The sequence below is a fragment of the Ochotona curzoniae genome, unplaced genomic scaffold (assembly GCF_017591425.1).
Source record: "Ochotona curzoniae isolate NIBS_2020 unplaced genomic scaffold, NIBS_Ocur_1.0 contig_2210, whole genome shotgun sequence".
In the NCBI taxonomy this organism is placed as follows: domain Eukaryota; kingdom Metazoa; phylum Chordata; class Mammalia; order Lagomorpha; family Ochotonidae; genus Ochotona; species Ochotona curzoniae.
The window spans coordinates 41,739,669-41,757,742 of record NW_024465369.1 but is presented as its reverse complement, the minus strand read 5'-3'; the positions used below and the strand labels follow the sequence as shown (position 1 = coordinate 41,757,742).

General features: G+C 38.9%; 1 protein-coding gene across 2 annotated transcripts in view; it reads left to right on the top strand.

Moving 5' to 3' along the window:
- The window catches only part of PDE1A (phosphodiesterase 1A), a 284,872-nt gene extending 279,192 nt beyond the window's left edge, over positions 1-5,680 (top strand). For both annotated transcript variants that reach the window (XM_040972133.1, XM_040972135.1), the window contains one exon: positions 5,560-5,680. In XM_040972133.1, the coding sequence (XP_040828067.1) occupies positions 5,560-5,633 (74 nt within the window). In that variant the 3' untranslated portion in view covers positions 5,634-5,680. The remainder of the gene's footprint in view (positions 1-5,559) is intronic.
- Positions 5,681-18,074: the final 12,394 nt, after the last annotated feature.

The window sequence follows — 18,074 nt, the reverse complement described above, 5'->3', positions numbered from 1 at the left end:
AAGGTACAGAAATGGTTATATATGGCATCCTTTTTCAAAATGCTATAAAAATGTAGAATTTAAAATTTAATAATACCTGCCATATCCATGTTTTGTTTTACCCATTCTGTTTCTATTTTTATTTCTCTAAATTTTTATTTATGTGAGGTGAGCAAATTTAATGAATTTCATATATGGATATTGAAGAATATAATGATACTTCCCACCCTCTCCTCTCTCCTGCCCACTCTCCCATTCTTCTTCCATCAATTTTTGTCTTTTTAATTTTTGCAATGATCTATTTTCAATTTACTTTATGATCACAAGCTTAATCCTGCACCAAATAAAGAATTCAACAGGTAGAATGTAGAAAAACCACTACTCCTCAAGAGGGCTGTAGACAAGAACCAAATCTGAAAATGTCAGTTTTGCTCGTATACATTGTTCCTTAGCAACACCTCAGCATCTTATCCATTGTAAAAACTCAACCTTTTTGAGATCTAGTGGGCAGTTAATGGCATTTGATTTTTCCGTTCTGTTCTGTTCATATATATTGCTCCAAAATCACTAATAAATGGTCTCTTATTATAGTCTGGTGACACTTAAGGCCTTCTTCACCAAAGCAAGTTCATAAACATAATAAAATGAAACACATGTGATTAAAAATTACTCCATTTGCATTAAAACATATCTATTAACACATTTAAGTCAAGGGTATAATACACGGGCTACTTTAGGAACACACTGAACGGAAATGTTTACGTGCTGGCTTATTTTCTATACTATTTACCATTGTTTAACTTCATAAAGTTCTTAACTACTTGAAACACGGAGTGACAGGAAGAGAAGGAGAGAGAAATCTTCCACTCACTGGTTCACCTCCCCAAATGCCCACAGATATGGGCAAGGCTGCAGCCGGGAGCCAAGAACTTCACCCTATCTCTCAAGTGGGATCAGAAGCTAAATGGGTGGACTATCAGCCACAGGCTCACAGGGAGTTATCAGGAGCATTATCAGAAGCATAGTATAGTTGGGACTTGTCTGCAACCCTAATATCTTTTGTGTAGAACACTCTCAAGCTGTAAAGATCACCTAAGGTAATCTCCAATGGATTAAATAATGAGAACCTTTTCTTCTTTTTTGGTGAATATTATCAGGAAAAAATTACTTCATTTTAAGGAAAGACTAGAGATACTTATAACTAGTATTACCCAAGTTAATTGCAAAGGCTTCTCCAGGAAAAGATTTCTTTGATTCAAATGTAGTATTTTCCTGAGCTATCTGTCTACTATAACATTGTTTAGACATGTTGTATGTGTGGAAGCTGAAAACAGGTGGATGGGCAAGCATTGCATTACAGTGAGCTAACCAGCCACCAGCAGTCCCATGTTGGACCACTGATGCAAATTCCAGTGGCTCTGCTTCTCACGTCACTCCTTGCAGATTCACCTGGGAAAGCAGCACAGGATGGCCTGTGTGCTTGGATCTCTGTCACCAAATGAGAAACCTGGATGAAATTCCTGGTTCCTGGCTTCTGCCTATCTTAGCCCAAACCATTGGGGCTATGTGGGGCTTGCACTAGTAGATGGAAGACTTTTTGTCTACCCCTCTCTGTCACCCTGCATTTCAAATAAATAGATCTTTTTTTTTTTAAGATTTATTTTTATTATTTTTCATTGGAAAGGCGGATATACAGAGAGGAGATACAGAGAGGAAGATCTTCCGTCCGATGATTCACTCCCCAAGTGAGCGCAACGGGCCGATACTATGCCGATCCGAAGCCAGGAGCCTCTTCCGAGTCTCCCACGCGGGTGCAGGGTCCCAAAGCTTTGGGCCGTCCTCGACTGCTTTCCCAGGCCACAGGCAGGGAGCTGGAAGGGAAGCGGGGCTGCCGGGATTAGAACCGGCGCCCATATGGGATCTCGGGCGTCCAAGGCGAGGAGGACCTTTAACCACTTGCGCCACCGCGCCGGGCCCAATAGATCTTTTTTACAGCAAAGAAACAGATAGAATTTAATTTTTTTTAAAGATTTATTTTTATTATTTTTTCATTGGAAAGGCAGATATACAGAGAGGAGAGACAGAGAGGAAGATCTCTTCCGTCTTGCTGCTTCACTCCCCAAGTGAGCGCAACAGGCCGATACTATGCCGATCCAAAGCCAGGAGCCTCTTCCGGGTCTCCCACGCGGGTGCAGGGTCCCAAAGCTTTGGGCCGTCCTCGACTGCTTTCCCAGGCCACAGGCAGGGAGCTGGAAGGGAAGCGGGGCTGCCGGGACTTGAACCGGCACCCATATGGGATCCCAGGCGTGCAAGGCGAGGACCTTTAACCACTTGCGCCACTGCGCTGGGCCCTAGAATTTAATTTTTAAGGAAGATAACTTTTTGAGAGCTGCCAAAATCTTTTCTTCAGTTGGCCACAGGCTGTAATTGTATCTTTTCCAGTTGTATGTACTGAATTATCCTTGGATGAGTTTGCTCTTTTGTGTGTGTGTGTATTTTTTTGTAATTGTTTCACTGTTGCAATTCTATTATTTTGTGCCTTTTTTTTAGTAATAAGTGTACTTTAGCATTCTATCTATTGTAAAAAATCAACATTTTTGAGATCTAGTGGGTAAGTTAATGGCATATGATTTTTCTGTTCTGTTCTGCCCTGAGCTGTCTTGTTCTATCTACAGAGGGGTTTTTGCGGGGGGTTGTTGTTTCAGTTTTTCAAATGAAGTTTTCAGTAATAGGAAGTAGAGTCAAAACTTCATGGAAATCGGTGCAATAAAACAAATTTAGTTGAGAGACAGAAATTTCAAAAAAAAAATAATAAGGCCCAGCACAATAGTGGCTAAGTTCTTACCTCGCACACTCTGGAACCCTATATGGCTCATGTCCAGCCTGCCCCACTTCCAATCCAGATCCCTGCTTGTGACCTGGGAAAGTAGTGGAGAAGGATGGCCCAATTCCTTAAGACTCTGCATCCCTGTGGGAGACCCAGAAGACACTCCTGTTCCCTGGCTTGGGATCGACTCAGCTCCAGGACACTTGGGGAATGAACAAGTGGATGGAATATCTTTCTCTTCCTCCTCTCTGTAAATCTGCCTTTCCAATAAAAAAATAAATGAATCTTTAAAAAACAAAACAAAAAGATTCATAAGTTGGTTATAGAAAGCATAAAATCCCCATGAAATTTAATTACAGGGCAGACTACAAATGGTAAGATTTATGAGAATTTCCTTAAAACCAACTTCATAGGGGGGAAGGGCTAGAGGTGACGCCTTCTTGTTTTCAAATTGGGGTATAAGAATGTCTGTAGGACCTTTATGGATACCAAGTGAAGGGGACTTGGGAAACAGAATCCAGTTCCTATCTAGGGAACTATAAAGTTGGATAATGACAAATGAGTCATTTTTCCATTCAATTGTTTGCAACTGTCAGCCATATTCCAAGTTAACCAGGATCATTTTGCTTTTTACTTGTTAAGCTTGGTGAAGCATTAAGACTGTTAATTAAAATGTAAATTAAAACATGAAAATAGATTATCTCAAAAATGAAAGAGCTAAAGAAAGAATGTAAGGAAGGAAGGGAAATGGGTAGGAAACGAGGAATGGAGGTGGCAAGGATGGAGAGGGATGCGGGGAGGAAGGGAATATTATTATATTCTTAGAATGTTATCTATGGGCTCTATTGAATCTGTTTAACACTAATTAGACATTTTAAAAATTATTTTTATTGGAAAAGCAGATGTACAGAGGAGAGAGAAGGATCTTCCACCTGCTGCTTCACTCCCCAAGTGGCCACAACTGCCAGAGCAGAATTGATCTGAAGCCAGGAGCTTCTTCCAGGTCTCTCACATGGGTGCAGGGTTCCAAGGCTTTGGGCCGTCCTCACTTGCTTTCCCAGGCCACAAGCAGGGAGCTGGATGGGAAGTGGAGCTGCTGGGATTAGAACCACAGCGCTTATGGGATCCGAGCGAGAGAGAGATGGTGGAATAGGTTTTAGCCTTTTGTGAAGCAGTTCACAGGCCTCGTAAATGTTCTCTAAAGTCCACTCATATTTTGAAGCTGGGACCTCTGCCGACAGAAGCTGAAAACAAATGACACTTTGCGAGGGGCCATGTGTGTCGGATCAAGCCGGTGCGTCATCTCCAGTCAGATCCTTGGCAGAACAGTTCTGATTAGCCCAAGAATGCGCTCACAGAAGCAGGTCAGCTCCAAGAACCTAGCAGGTCTAGTGTTCACAAATCTATGTTATAGTAATGTGAGCAAAGCAGATACTTGGCTGTTCTTGGCCTCTTCTCCTGAGTAGCCGTTCAGGAGTTTTAAATTGGGTGACACCAACCAAGAAATGAAAGAAATTTCACCCTTACCCCTCTGCATCCCCCCTCACCAAAACACACCTCCCCACCCCAACCCCACCCCCGCCACACACACACACACACACACACACACACACACCATTTCAGAGTTCTATATTGATCCCAGGGTGGGAAATAAGTATTTTCTTGGTTGGCTGATGTTTGCCCCGGCCAATCAGGTGGGATGTTGGGAACCTGATCACCTGTGGAAGAATGAGCATAAATACTCAGAGGGTCCTGAGAGTCCTTGGCATTTAATTTTAGCTACAGCAGATACATTTGAGTGTGTACTTTATAGAGACAATTGGAGACGCTGTCTATCTTTTTACAGGACAAAAGGAGACAACAAATTTGCTTTCAGATAGCACCCTGTAAATTCTATGTCTTCAGTAATCACAGAACCTCAATAAAAGTCTGTTACAACTGAGCTAACAGTTTTATAATATATAATTTATGATTATAATAAATTATAATTTAAAATATAAGAATATATATAATATATATATATATAAACCCCAAGTTACTACAAAGGATAATTGTTCAAATGCCTTTCATCAAATTTCAGGCAGAAAGAGCATTTTCTTCTATATTGCTGTTTTCTAAAATATAAGAGTATTTAGAATAATTGACTCAAACATTAATTTCTGCTTATTTTGGTTGCTTCATTTTTGTGTTACGAAAACATTTATTTGTACATTTTAAGTTATAGTTTTAATTTTTGATAAACTATCTGTAATCTCTCTGGTAGTGAAGTGTGAAACATTATTTCAAGCTGTGCTAATTTTAAACATTTCTCTAGTTTGTTTTGGGAGATTATCTTACTTTAAACATTGTTCTTTTAAACTTATTTCTTTTGCATTAAGAGATGTGTGCTAAAGGGGCTGGGGAAAAAGAAGTAACTGTGTGATAAAATACATTGCTGATCAGAGATTTTTTTGAAAGAATTTATTTCAAAAAACATGGGGAAAAATGTGTCACTTTCATATGTGGTTTAATAGATGTTTAAGCACGTCTCATTTGTTTCGTTTCTGTGTTGGCAAATTGAAGTGTATCTCCAAACCTTGAATAACCACCAGGGGATAGACTCTGTAATTCCACAGGCTGAAGAGGAAATGGTCGGTATCTTTAGAGAAATGAGCAGCACAATCCAGTCGACAACATTTTAAAATTTGCTTCAGGCTCCTGACTTAACTAAGCATTTTTCAAAGGCCTGTTGTTTTGTCTGCTTACTTCTGCAGGTGAACCTGATGTTTGTAGGAACTCAGAAGGATTAGCAAATGCTGAAGCAAAGCATGCTGACACACATCTGTAGGTCTGAAACACCTAAAGGGCTTCTGTCATTTTGGACATGAGAGGTAATCGTGTTTTTTAGACAAGATACCAGTTTCTAAAGTTCATGACGTGGAGAATATCTTTTGAGGTGACATTATCTTCTTAAGATGCCCCCCTGGATTTTTTATAAAGAATTCTATCTGTAATCTTTGGGAAGAGTTCCTAACTTGCTCATCAATAAAACATTACAGTTACTGAGAACAAAATTCTTAAAACAATTCAGATTTAATAAATCCATGCGGATATTTAATCCTCACTTATTTTTCTACCTTGTATATGAAATAAAAGCAAGGCAAATATATGTAATGCAACCAATGTGCTTGCTAAAGTCTTTGTGCATGCGTATTAATTATTACTTTTTTAAAAATCTTCTTAAAAATCTGCTTCTAGAATTCACCTCCAATTTACCAAGGTATTAACTATTGAGAACCACTATGCCTGATCTACAGAGGAGGCAATAGCAAGGTGGTGACTAGCTTTGAAGTAATTCCTCAATATTCCTGACTTACCAAGACACTTTGAAGACTTATTATTCATAACAGTTTCATTAACAGCAACTATCAAGTTTTACACACTGGAGTATTCATCTCACATATAATCTCACCCTCCTTAGCAACTCGAGTTAGTGAGTGAGTCTGTCCTGTTTTGTATATGAAGTTGGGGAAGAAATCAAGCCACAAAGTGGCTGCACAGCAACTAAAATTCTTCCCAATACATTGTATTTATATTGTCTTATATTAACTCCAGCCATGCCCCTCTCTAGTGCCCATATGAACTGTCCACTTACTATCTTTAGTACTCATGGTTATTTTAGAAGAGTTGGGGTCTTGTTATGTGTTAAAAAGCCCTTAAATATTTTTAAAGGAAAACCTGTTTAATGATGTGTTTATAGTTGTTTCAAATAACAAAAGGCTTTGTTGGCAAATTTAAGTCCTTAGAAAGCTGAGTAAAATGAAACTAAACAATGTTCTTTCTCATAGGTTCCCCCAAAGCAAAGTATGATGTGTAACAGGGTCTTCAAAAGTTGTGGAAATTCTTATTATGAAAAAAAAAAACTGCACAAAGATTTCAAAATTGTTTCTACACCAATTAAATTTTTCCTTAATTTCATTTCCCTTGATCTCTTTGAAGTACTTTTATTTTTCTTCAAAGGAAAAAACAATGCTCCCCAATATTCTAAGATCAGTATTTCCAAAGCACTTATGATAGGAATATAGAATATTTAGCAACATATTCCAGAAGTTGTGTGTACAAAGTATAGGTCACCAGTACTTTTGTGAAAGTGACTGTTCAATCTAGGAAAATGTCCAAGGCACTAGATGTGTGTGTGTATCATGCATATATATATATATTTGAAAGATGCACAGATACAAATATGGGTATAGTCATATATATACATACACACACCTGAGTCTACTATTGCTTCAGTGAGAGATTTTGTTGGGATTTAATAGGCAGTTAACAAAGTCTTTGCCTTTGTTCAACAAAAAAGTCTCCAAAGCTGAAAAGTTTGAGACCCACTCAAGCTGGATGTGATTCTCAAATCCCAGAGGATGCTTTGACTAACTCTAATCGAATCAGCCCTCTCTTTATCTTCCTTCTTAGGAGAGCACAGTTAGTGATCAGCTTGGAAACATGTGAGACCTGAAAACAGTAGCCAGCCACTCTGTCTATTGCAGATCTTCACTCAGAAAAAAATGAAGATCCAATATTTTCAGGTGTTCCTAGTGACTAAGAGATTTTTGATGAAAAATGTTCCATTTATATGTTGGCCCAAAGTTTCATGTGCTAGTTCATGGACAGAACTTATTATCTGAGCCTAGGCTCTTTGCTTAGAATTCACCAGATTTCTTTGTGATGGACAGTTTTGCTTTCCTGGCTTCCACAGGAAGTGTAAATCTTATGGAGGGCTGTCATATCTCTGACCTGTTTTTAACATGTGGGCCTCACTGTGAGACATGTTTCTAGTAAGCTGTTGAGGTCTAATTAAATCAGAAATATTATGAGACATTGTAAATTAATGTGCAACAGCAAGGACAGCAAACAAGTCTTTGATATCTATTGGCATAATCTCACAATCATTTTTAAGAAATTTCACTCTTCAAATACATTTTGCTTTACTTAATTTTTTAAGTGGGTAAGACTGGTATTCCATGTACAGTTTCACGTTGCTTTATTACTTTAGAAAGATAATGACATATCATTTATTACATTATCTTCTTTGATATATATGTCAGAGGCTTCTGGAATTTCAAAAGCAAATTAGTATCATAAGTAAAAGTGTTTTTCTAATCCTATCAATGGCAGCTATTTAGTGTTGCGTATTGTTACAAGAAAGAAAAGAAGTATAAAATGGGGCCCAGAGCCATGGCCTAGCACCTGAAGTCCTTGTCTGGAGTGTGCTGGGATGCCACATGGGTGCTGGTTCTAATCCCAACAGCTCCGCTTCCCATCCAGCTCCCTGCTTGTGGCCTGGAAAAGCAGTCGAGGATAGCCCAAAGCCTTGGGACCCTGCACCCACGTGGGAGACCTAGAAGAGGCTCCAGGCTCCTGGCTTTGGATCTGCTCAGCTCCAGTTGCTGCGGACACTTGGAGAGTGATTTGTTGGACAAAAGATATTCCTCTCTGTCTCTCCTCCTCTCTGTGTATCTGACTTTCCAATAGAAATAATTAACTTTATAGAGTATAAAATATTGGGGGGGGGGGAGCTTGGAGAGGGGAGGGGGGAATCCCAGTGCCTATAAAACTGTGTCACATAATGCAATGTAATCAATAAAAAAAAAAGTAAGAAAAAATAGGATAAATAAATGATTATGTTAAAAAAAGGTATAAAATATTGGCCTTTGGGCATATTTATCCTGTAGATTTTTTTAACTTCCACTAAGTTTTAAAGATATCTCTTTAAAATAACTTTTGGTGAGTCTGTTATTTTAATATAGTCCCTGAGAGTCAAGCTATTTTACACTAATGCAGCTTCCTTTGATTCATTTACATTACTTGCCAAGCTATTTGAGTTTATGGTGCTTGTCCAAACAACCAGATTTTCCTGAGATTAAACTAAGCACACACACATCTACACACTTACACAAAGGGCAGAAAGCTGAAGAAAAATCACAACTGGAATTAACCGGCATCTCTTCTTCTTGATAAGATCTATGAAGTCCCAATGTGAAATCTCCACATAGGAATTGATGACTGTGTATAACTAAATCATGACCTTCATTTTTTTCTTTGTTTCTCAATTTTTAAAATAACAAACAAAACTTGTGTATATGTATCATATAAACCATGCTGTGTTGAAACATGGCTACTGAGTATATGCGTAATCTTACAGACTTTTTTGTGCTAAGATCACTGAAAATCTACTCCTGCAGCAATTTATAATACATTGTTATTAACTATAATTGCCATATTTTACAATAGATCTCTTGGATTTATTGTTCCTAACCAAAATTTTCTTTTAGCCAACAGCTCCCCAATGTCCCCCTCCTCTGCCAAGCCCACCTTCTCTGATCTTATTTTCATTTGGATTATATTTCAGGATAACAAAAACAGAGGTAAGACATTCTGAATCCTCAAGTCCCCACAAAGCATACTCTCCTTTTTCAACATCTGATTAGATATCATTTTTATGGGCTCATATTTGAGAATTATGAAGAATATAACTTTTGAGGTAATAACTCTGGTCAAAGTTTGCCATCAGATTTGTTGGCTGGTACTTTAGCCATTTTTGTCTCCACAATTGGGCCTTCTTCAGTCAAGCCTGAGATATTTCTGAGATGGAAGTCAAGCAGTTCTAAACTCTCAGCACTTTGAAGCCGGTCACAGGGATGGTGAAATACACAGAAGATGAAGCATGTTCATGTTGACTTGCTGCGCTGACTCACGTAGTTATACACCGAATGACTACAAATTGTTCAAGTTATGAAGTAGAATGAAAGCAGAAACACCATTGTGGAAGACATTTTTTGCAGTATTGTGAAACACGGTCGTTTAGGTTGTCTTTCTTGTTTTAAATGCACAGAAACAAAAATAATAGGTGGGTTGCTCAGAAGCTGTGGTTGAAGTCCCACAACAATACTGGCACATCATAGACCCAGGTCAATGTCACCATGGCCTTCTCTTTGTAACTTGCAAATGGGGAAATGACAGAGAAAGCTTTTCAAGAAACTGGTGGACCAGTCTGAGACCATCCTCGTGGCTTTGAAGCACTACATCAATATGGTCATAATGCAGGTAACACATTACCTATAGTCCAGGATGATAAGAACCATCAGCTCCCACGGGAGACAGATACTAGAATGCAGAATGGAAGACAAGACATCATTTCAAGCCAAGAGATAAGATACAAGAAGTGTGTGTATGTGTGTGTGTGTGTGTGTGTGTGTGTGCATATGTGAATATTAAAAATGTCTTTGATTGTTCTGTATAGATAATATTATTGGTCATAGCTTTTAAATTTTGTTACACAAAAATAAACTGCAACCCTAGAGAGGCCCTGCTTCCTTGTCATGTTTTGCTCAAGCATGTGAAAAGCCTTTGCTTTGCTCCAAACAGAAGTGTGTTCATCCTCTGATAGGAAGGCTCAAGCACAAATATTGCGACTTTTCACTGTATAGACATTTCAATAATTGTGACCTTAAAATGAATATGTCTTTTTGAAAAGCAGAAGTTGGATGGAAAGAATCAAGAATAGCCATCAATTAAATGACATTAAACTGGGTGGGGGGGGGTGCATCCATTCTAATAAGTTCTCTGATGTACCTGTTTCCTTTTTGGGTTTGACAATGCTAAGCAATATTTTAGAAATGGATACAATTATAAGCTTTTAATCCTAAGTAGTGAGATTTTATAACTCACAACTTAGATCTCTTTTAATGTGGAAGCCATATTCTCTATGCATATTCAATAGGCATTATTATAATTTAAGATATATTTGCATATAGACTGTATAAAATGCTATTGTTTTGTGAATAGTCTTTTGATTTAGTTTTACCTGTGCTTGTGCAGAACACAACTAAATAACTGAAATGTATCATAGATATTATAATACAATCAATATTTTAAATGTAAGCTATAAACAAACATTGATCTAAAGTAATGTGTTGGGGAAAATGTATAGATATGTACATCATATTCCTTAAGTGCATATTTTATTTATATTTATGAAAAATAATAGCTTCTGCTTTTAATGCCTTTTTTAAATACGCTAGACAATCTTCTGCATTTAAAATAGAATCTGACAACTGTATCTGGGTAGTCTAATTATTTTTGTTCCTATTTGAGCCAGCTGTCTTTCAGTAAATCTATAGAAACTCCAAAAGGATAAGTAGGTTGAGACACTTCTCAAATGTCATGGGAAACATATTCACTTTTTATTAATATTTTAAGATCTATTGACTTTGTTGCTAACAAACAGAGGACTATAAATAATTCAGCAATTTCTGTGTATGGAATTTATAGTCTATTTTCCCAAATCAAGTGGCTTTTAAAGCACTGTGACTACAGGTCCAGAAGGCTTGAAGCACTTCCTCAGGGAAGTTGTAATTCTGCTTGATGCACCTGTTGTTTCCAAACTGCCCTCCTCACTCCCTCTGATAGATTTCCTCTCCATGATTTTCTTTTTTAGCTTCCATATTTCTTCCTTCCCTTCCCTTCCATTTCATTCTCCTTTCTCTCTCTCTCTCTCTCTCTTGCTCTTTGTCTGAGACACCTACTAGTTAGTACTAATTACCAGGAAATCAGGATGGAGATTACCTGTGCCCATCTCTTCTACAGACACAAACGCTAAGTCCATTCTCAATAGTGACTGATGAATTAAACTGCTATTGCTTGAATATCCTGCTTCTCATTTTTATACTCAGCTACTCAAAACATATATCTTGCATGTTATATGCCCTTTCATTTAGCAAAAACCTGTTTAATTTTTATCATGGCGACCTACAATTTTGGTGTTTTATTATGCTGTAATTCTCTGTATTTCCTATTACATATAATTGCTAAATAAATCATTTTAAGGGAAAATATTGTGAAACATTTGATGTTTTGTGTAATTCAGTTTGGGGGACAATTGAGAAGTTGGAAAAATGTGTTTAAAAAGGAAGTAGCATAACCAGAAACTGACATATGTTTATCATAAAGTGCTTTCTCCCATTAGAGAAATATTTCTTGAACAGTTATTATTGAATTATTACTTGCAAGCGCTCACAGAGAAGTATGCCACATAAAAAAATAGGAAGCCCGAATCTTTACTCCAAAAATTTCATGTTGTATAGAAAAGATCATCTGTAATACTGCAATTCATATGTAATTTTAATGACATGTACAAAAATAGTCAGGGACAAATGAAATACACCCACAGATATTAGAGATAGTTAAAATTGCTTCCATTGTCAGTTATCATTGCATTATCAAGACGGGTGATACGTTCGTTGACACAATGAATATTGAAGGTCATGGACATCACTTATGTCGTATGCACAGTCTTCATGTAAAGATTACTAACAAATATTCTCTCTCACCTTCACAGTCATCGAGAAAGGCAGTAAAGCAAAAAGCAAACCATCTCAGATAAAGGGCTCTTCCCTAGGCGATAGAGGTGCCCAGTTGCAGTTTTAATCTCCCTTCCTTCCTGCTAAATCTAGGTAGGGCGGTGCAGAGGCAGAGTAAGGAAAGCTCTGTGAACAAGAGTGTCCTGAATGACGCAGTGCTGGGGAATCATAAAGACAGGTGTGTCGTGTTAAGGTGAAGACGGAATGACTTTGATAAACTGGATTAAGAATTGGTATGGTATGGATCACTCCTTAGATTACATCTCCAGGAAGCCAAAGTGTTCCAGATGAAAATGTAAAAGATGAACCTGTCATCATATGCATAATGTTTAACTATTTTCTTTTGTTTGATTACATGGGGCCTGGTGCAATACCCTAATGATATGAACCAGCACCCATATGGAATCTCGGAGCTTGGAATAAGAGAAATAGACAGTCCCATGTAGGTCGTGGTTCATATCACAGCTGTTCCACTTCCCACCCAGTTCCCTGTTTATGGCCTGGGAGAGTTGTAGTGGATGGCCCAAAGCCTTGGGACCCTGCACCCAAATGTGACATCTGGAAGAAGCTCCTGGCTTCTTGGCTTCAGATCATCTTAGCTCCGGCCATTGCAGCCACTTGGGGAGTGAACCAATGGATGGAAGATCTTTCTTTCTGTATTTCTATCTCTATTTATATTTGCTTTTCCAATAAAAAAATAAAATGGATAGGTTTGATTACATGATAAATTTCCACCTAATATCAAGAAGTTTCTAAGTGCTCTATTTTAATTTAGGTAAGCAACTGTAAAAAATATTTACTTTGGCACTTATTCAAAGCTCTATGCTCTATTTAATTTTTTTAAATATTAGAAAACTTACCCTTCATTTATTATAAACCTTAGACAATGTAATTTAGGGTTGGCATTGCACTGTAGTGTCTAAATCACTAGGGGTGATGTTAGTAGCGCTTTCAGAGACCCAGCTACCTAGCTTCACTTCTAGGTTTGTTTTCTGTCTCTCTTTCTTAATTTGTTTATTTATAATGAAAGGCAAATTTACAGAGAGAAGAAAAAGCACAAAGGCCAGAGAGCCTATCTGAAGCCAGGAGCCAGGAGCTTCCTCAGGGCCTCGCATGTGGGTGCAAGGTCCCAAGGCTTTGAGCCATCCTCGACTGCTTTCTCAGGCCACAAGCAGGGAGCTGGAAGCCAAGCAGGGCACCAGTATACTAATCAGAACCCATATGGGACCCTGGTGCATGCAAAGCAAGGTCCCTAGCCACTAGGCTACAGTGCTGGTCCCAGTAAATCCTTTTTAAAGTTGTTCTTGTGGCCAGCATTATAGCACAGCACATTAAGCCATTTCTGACACTGGTTGCCCATATGGACAAGAGTTCATATCCCAGTTGCTCCTCTGCCTATCCATCTCCCTGCTACCGCCACCTGAGAAAACAGTGGATGATGACTCAAGTGCTTTGGTTTCTGTCATGTACAAAGGAGACTCACATGAAGATCCCAGCTCCGCTCTTCGGCCTGACCTAGCCCTTTCCATCTGAAGAGTGAAGCAGCTAATGGAAAATTTCTGTTTCTTCCTCTCTGTGACTTTCAAGTGAATAAATGATTTTTTGAAATGTCCTGTTCATTTCTTCAAATAAAATCCTAAATACTTAACAAAAATCTTAATATGGGCTTACTGAATCTATTTGGGACTTTTTATTTCTTGGTAACGCCAATGAATTTCTGAATTTCTTAACATTTGTGAAGCTTGTAGAACTTACTTTGTATCTCAAGCTGATATACTTTTATCTGTGGAAAATAGAGCCTGCAATTATTTAATTATTCTAGTTTATTATGCTTTCATGGGTGTATTACTTTCTTTTCTTACATTATCTCTTTCACTCTCAGCTGCTCTTTGAGGCATTATTGAGGACGCATAACGGGGGCAGGTTCAATACCTTATGTAAGTTAATGCAGTTACTTGTCCGACTTTCAAAACCACTAAACTACGCTGTTTCTGGCCATGTTCACATGTTCTGTCACATGTTCTCCACCCACCATAATCATTACCTGTCCTTTCTTCTATTTTTTCCCTTTCTCAGGCACTTTTCCCTAAAATCACCATTCAAGGATGGCATATCCTAGAGGCATGCACTTTGGAGACCAATGAAATTGACCACTGTCAACAGGGTATCTGATTCTCATAGAGGGTAAAGAGTGCTTGCCTTGCTTCATAAGTGGCCATACAATGTGCTCTTTAAATAACCACAGGTGTCCAACCTAGACCTCTGTTCTTCAAACTGTACATCTTTCAATTTCTTTTTTTTTTTTTTTTTTTTTAAATATCTTCTTTATTCAACCCATAGGTTTTTTTTTTATTTTTATTATTTTTTCATTGGAAAGGCGGATATACAGAGAGGAGAGACAGAGAGGAAGATCTTCCATCCGATGATTCACTCCCCAAGTGAGCGCAACGGGTCGATACTATGCCGATCCGAAGCCAGGAGCCTCTTCCGGGTCTCCCACGCGGGTGCAGGGTCCCAAAGCCTTGGGCCGTCCTCGACTGCTTTCCCAGGCCACAGGCAGGGAGCTGGAAGGGAAGCGGGGCTGCCGGGATTAGAACCTGTGCCCATATGGGATCCCGGGCGTGCAAGGCGAGGACGTTTAACCACTTGCGCCACCGCGCCGGGCCCAGCATCTTTCAATTTCTTACAAATAAAGAATCTAGGCCCTACCCAACCAATAAATTGAAATTGACATTTTAGTAGATAACTGTTAAGATCTGTGGGTATGTGTGCTCTAAACAGTAACTAAATGTCCTTGAGGAGTTCTAGACATCCATTAAGCACTTAAACACACAAGAGTATTTTTCTCCACACTACAGATGCTTGTTAATAAGTGGTTTTTTTTTTTTAACTCCTGTGCCTTCCTCCAGGTCAGTCAACACAGATCACAGAAGCAAAGCCTAAAGACCAGGCTGCTGTGTTTTGTATTGGGCCTTAATTTCTATGTTAAGAAATGTGAATTCTTACATGAATAATTAGAGGAAGGAAGACTCTGAAAAGCTTGGGAAAAGCAATATATGTGTATGACTATTTGGTTGTCTAAGAAAAAAAATGAGAACCAAAAACCCAAAAACCAAGTACAATAGTTTTCAAGAGAGTTTTCCCTGTTTTCATTCGCCTGTCAAGTACTGCACTTGACTTACTGCGGGTACAAAGGTCAACTTTAACATTCACAAGTGACAAATATGTTGCCTCTTGGCCTCAAAACAGTTTGGTATGTTTTACTCTGATATGCCAGGTTCTTCCAACCTTTTGCGCCTCTGCTTAGAAACAGTTTCTCCTGTCTGGAGTCAGCAAAATTTTTATATTCAGAGAGCAAACATTTAAGGTTTTGAAAATCACATGCATTGTACTGTTCCTTCTCTGCTCTGCCTTCTTCCAGTCCTTTTCCTTTTCTCTCTCCCCTCTTCCTCCTGTTACTTCTTTTTCCTTTTTCTTCTCCTTTTTTTCCCCCTCCTTTTTAAAATCCTTTATAGTTGTTAAAAATAGCCTTCTCAATCAGGTGGAGGTGAGGGGAAAGGCCATTTCAAAACAGGCCACACACACATGGCAGAATGAGCCTGTGGAAATACTTCTTTTTCAGATCAAGGTGTCTGGTGACCATAGGGAAGAGAATAGGCCTCCTGGTGCGACCTCCAGCCATAGCCAGGAGCTCCAGCCTGCCTAGTGCCTGCTCAGCCACCCTGAGGCCTGGGGTAGTGAGTGCCCGCAGCATAGCTTGCTTCCATGCCAGTACACATATCCACATAGAAGGGCAGGCCACAGCACTGCTTCTCAGCCCTGAGCATTTGTCAACATTACCTGGAGGATTTGCTAAAAATGCAGGTGGCTTCAGTTCTATCCCCAGGGGTTTTAATTCACTGGGACTGAGATGAGGCGCCATGTGAAACCGATTCTATTGGTCTGAGTCTCACTTTAAGAACAACTGGCCTATAGGTGAAGAAACTTTTTAGCAAAACATTCTAAGCCCCTCTCAGTCTAACTCGGCTTGTCATCAGGCAGTGGTGGTCGGTGGTGGTGTCACGGGTACAAAAATATACCTTGCTCATCTTCCAGATTAAACTAAGAATGTAGGATGACAAGATTACTGATCTGATCTGCCTCCATTTGTTACCTATTTTTACTCTCAGGTTTAATATGACACTAGTAACTAGTAAAGAACCAGATCAAAAGTATCCTTCCCTGCCTGGGTCTCACTGCTTGCTTTGCCACCTTCACCTGTCGGGACCCCTCCTTCCTATGAAGATCTATGCATATGCCAGCTCTCTCATTGTCTCCTCTGACAATAGTGATAATGTTCACTTCCCCTTCTGTGGACTGTTTATCTTCTTTGTTACTACAATATCCAAGCAATTGCAGCTGTTTGTCTCATATGATGGAAATAAAGAAGCCTTGAGACCAACACATAGCAAGCACTTGGTAAATACTTGCTGAATAAGTGAATGTACTCAGGAAGGGAAAGTTTTTCTTGTTTGTCCTCATTGCTACATGACTGAGTGAAGCTCTTTCTGATAACATCTCCCATCAATGCAATCAAAACAAGACTCGGTTTCCAAGCATTTCAGATCTACAGAATCCCAGAAAGCCATTTGTCTTTTTTTCTCACTGTGGACAAATGGGAAATGCATTAAATCTTCATTAATTCTTAATAGCATACTAAAAGCAAACCTGAAATTTGTGGAGGAAACATTAGGATTGCTCCATCTGTTTCTTGTCTCTCCCGTGAGGGAGACAGGTCAGCATGGCAGAAGCACAGGAACTAGTGAATGCTACCGCCCTGCTGACTCACAGTGGGAAGCATACAGGATTGAATCAAGGAAGATTTTCATTCTTAGTCATGACTGAATGGTAACAATCTTGACATTTTCCAATCTTTCACCATGAAGACGTTGACAGGAGGGTAAAAGAAAAATATTTAAAGGATCTAGATAGCACCTGATACATTGTTGGTTTTCAATAAACAGGAATTGATATTCTTTCCTATTTTTCCAGGTATTATTATTTCTTGTTGTATTTATGTAGAAGTCCTGAGGCAAGAACTATCTTATTTGAAAATGGGATTTGAACCAGAGTTTAGCTTTGGACTGTGTCATTTTCTGGTTCTGTGGTCTTGGGCAAGTCTCAATTTTCATGTCTATAGAGACAGGGAAAGAACATAAGGCACAGGATTGGTGGAATTAGTCGATGGAATGGTCCATGTAACAGCCTGAGAATTTTCCCTGACATTTAGGGAAACCTGATATGAGATGCCGGAGTAACAACATTCCCGGAACTCCATGCCCTTCTTTAGCGGGTGTTAACAGCTTCAAGACTGTGCCTGGCTTTCACTCAGCAGTAATATCCTGAAAGTCCACAGGATGGGGAGGTTGCTCTATGCAAAGAACAGGCCTGCTTTTCCTCAGCAGAGATCACATTCTCAGCAAGTTCAGCATTTACAGCCTTGCTTGAGAGAGTGAAAATTGCATTAATTTATAGATGACAATATAGAAAGCATGAAGTACAAAACACGTAGTATGAGTAGATAGATATACTGACTGCTGGTTGATTTACTATGCAGGAATTCTGTTTGGGGGTAAAAAAAAAAAAGATCTAGTGCAAATTAAAAAAAAATACGTCTGGGAAGGCTTTCTCTCTTTGCTATAGATACTGATCTCCTTCCATTTCCTAATGTTCTTTCTGATTGGAAAAGATTCGATGCCTAGAACAGCAGCTCTTGAGACCAAATGATTACAACTCTGAAAATGCCAAGGAAAATGAAAATTGCCTGGTTTTTTTTTTGGTCTTGTTTTGTTTTTTGGTGCCGTTATCCAATATTCTTGTTTTGAACACAT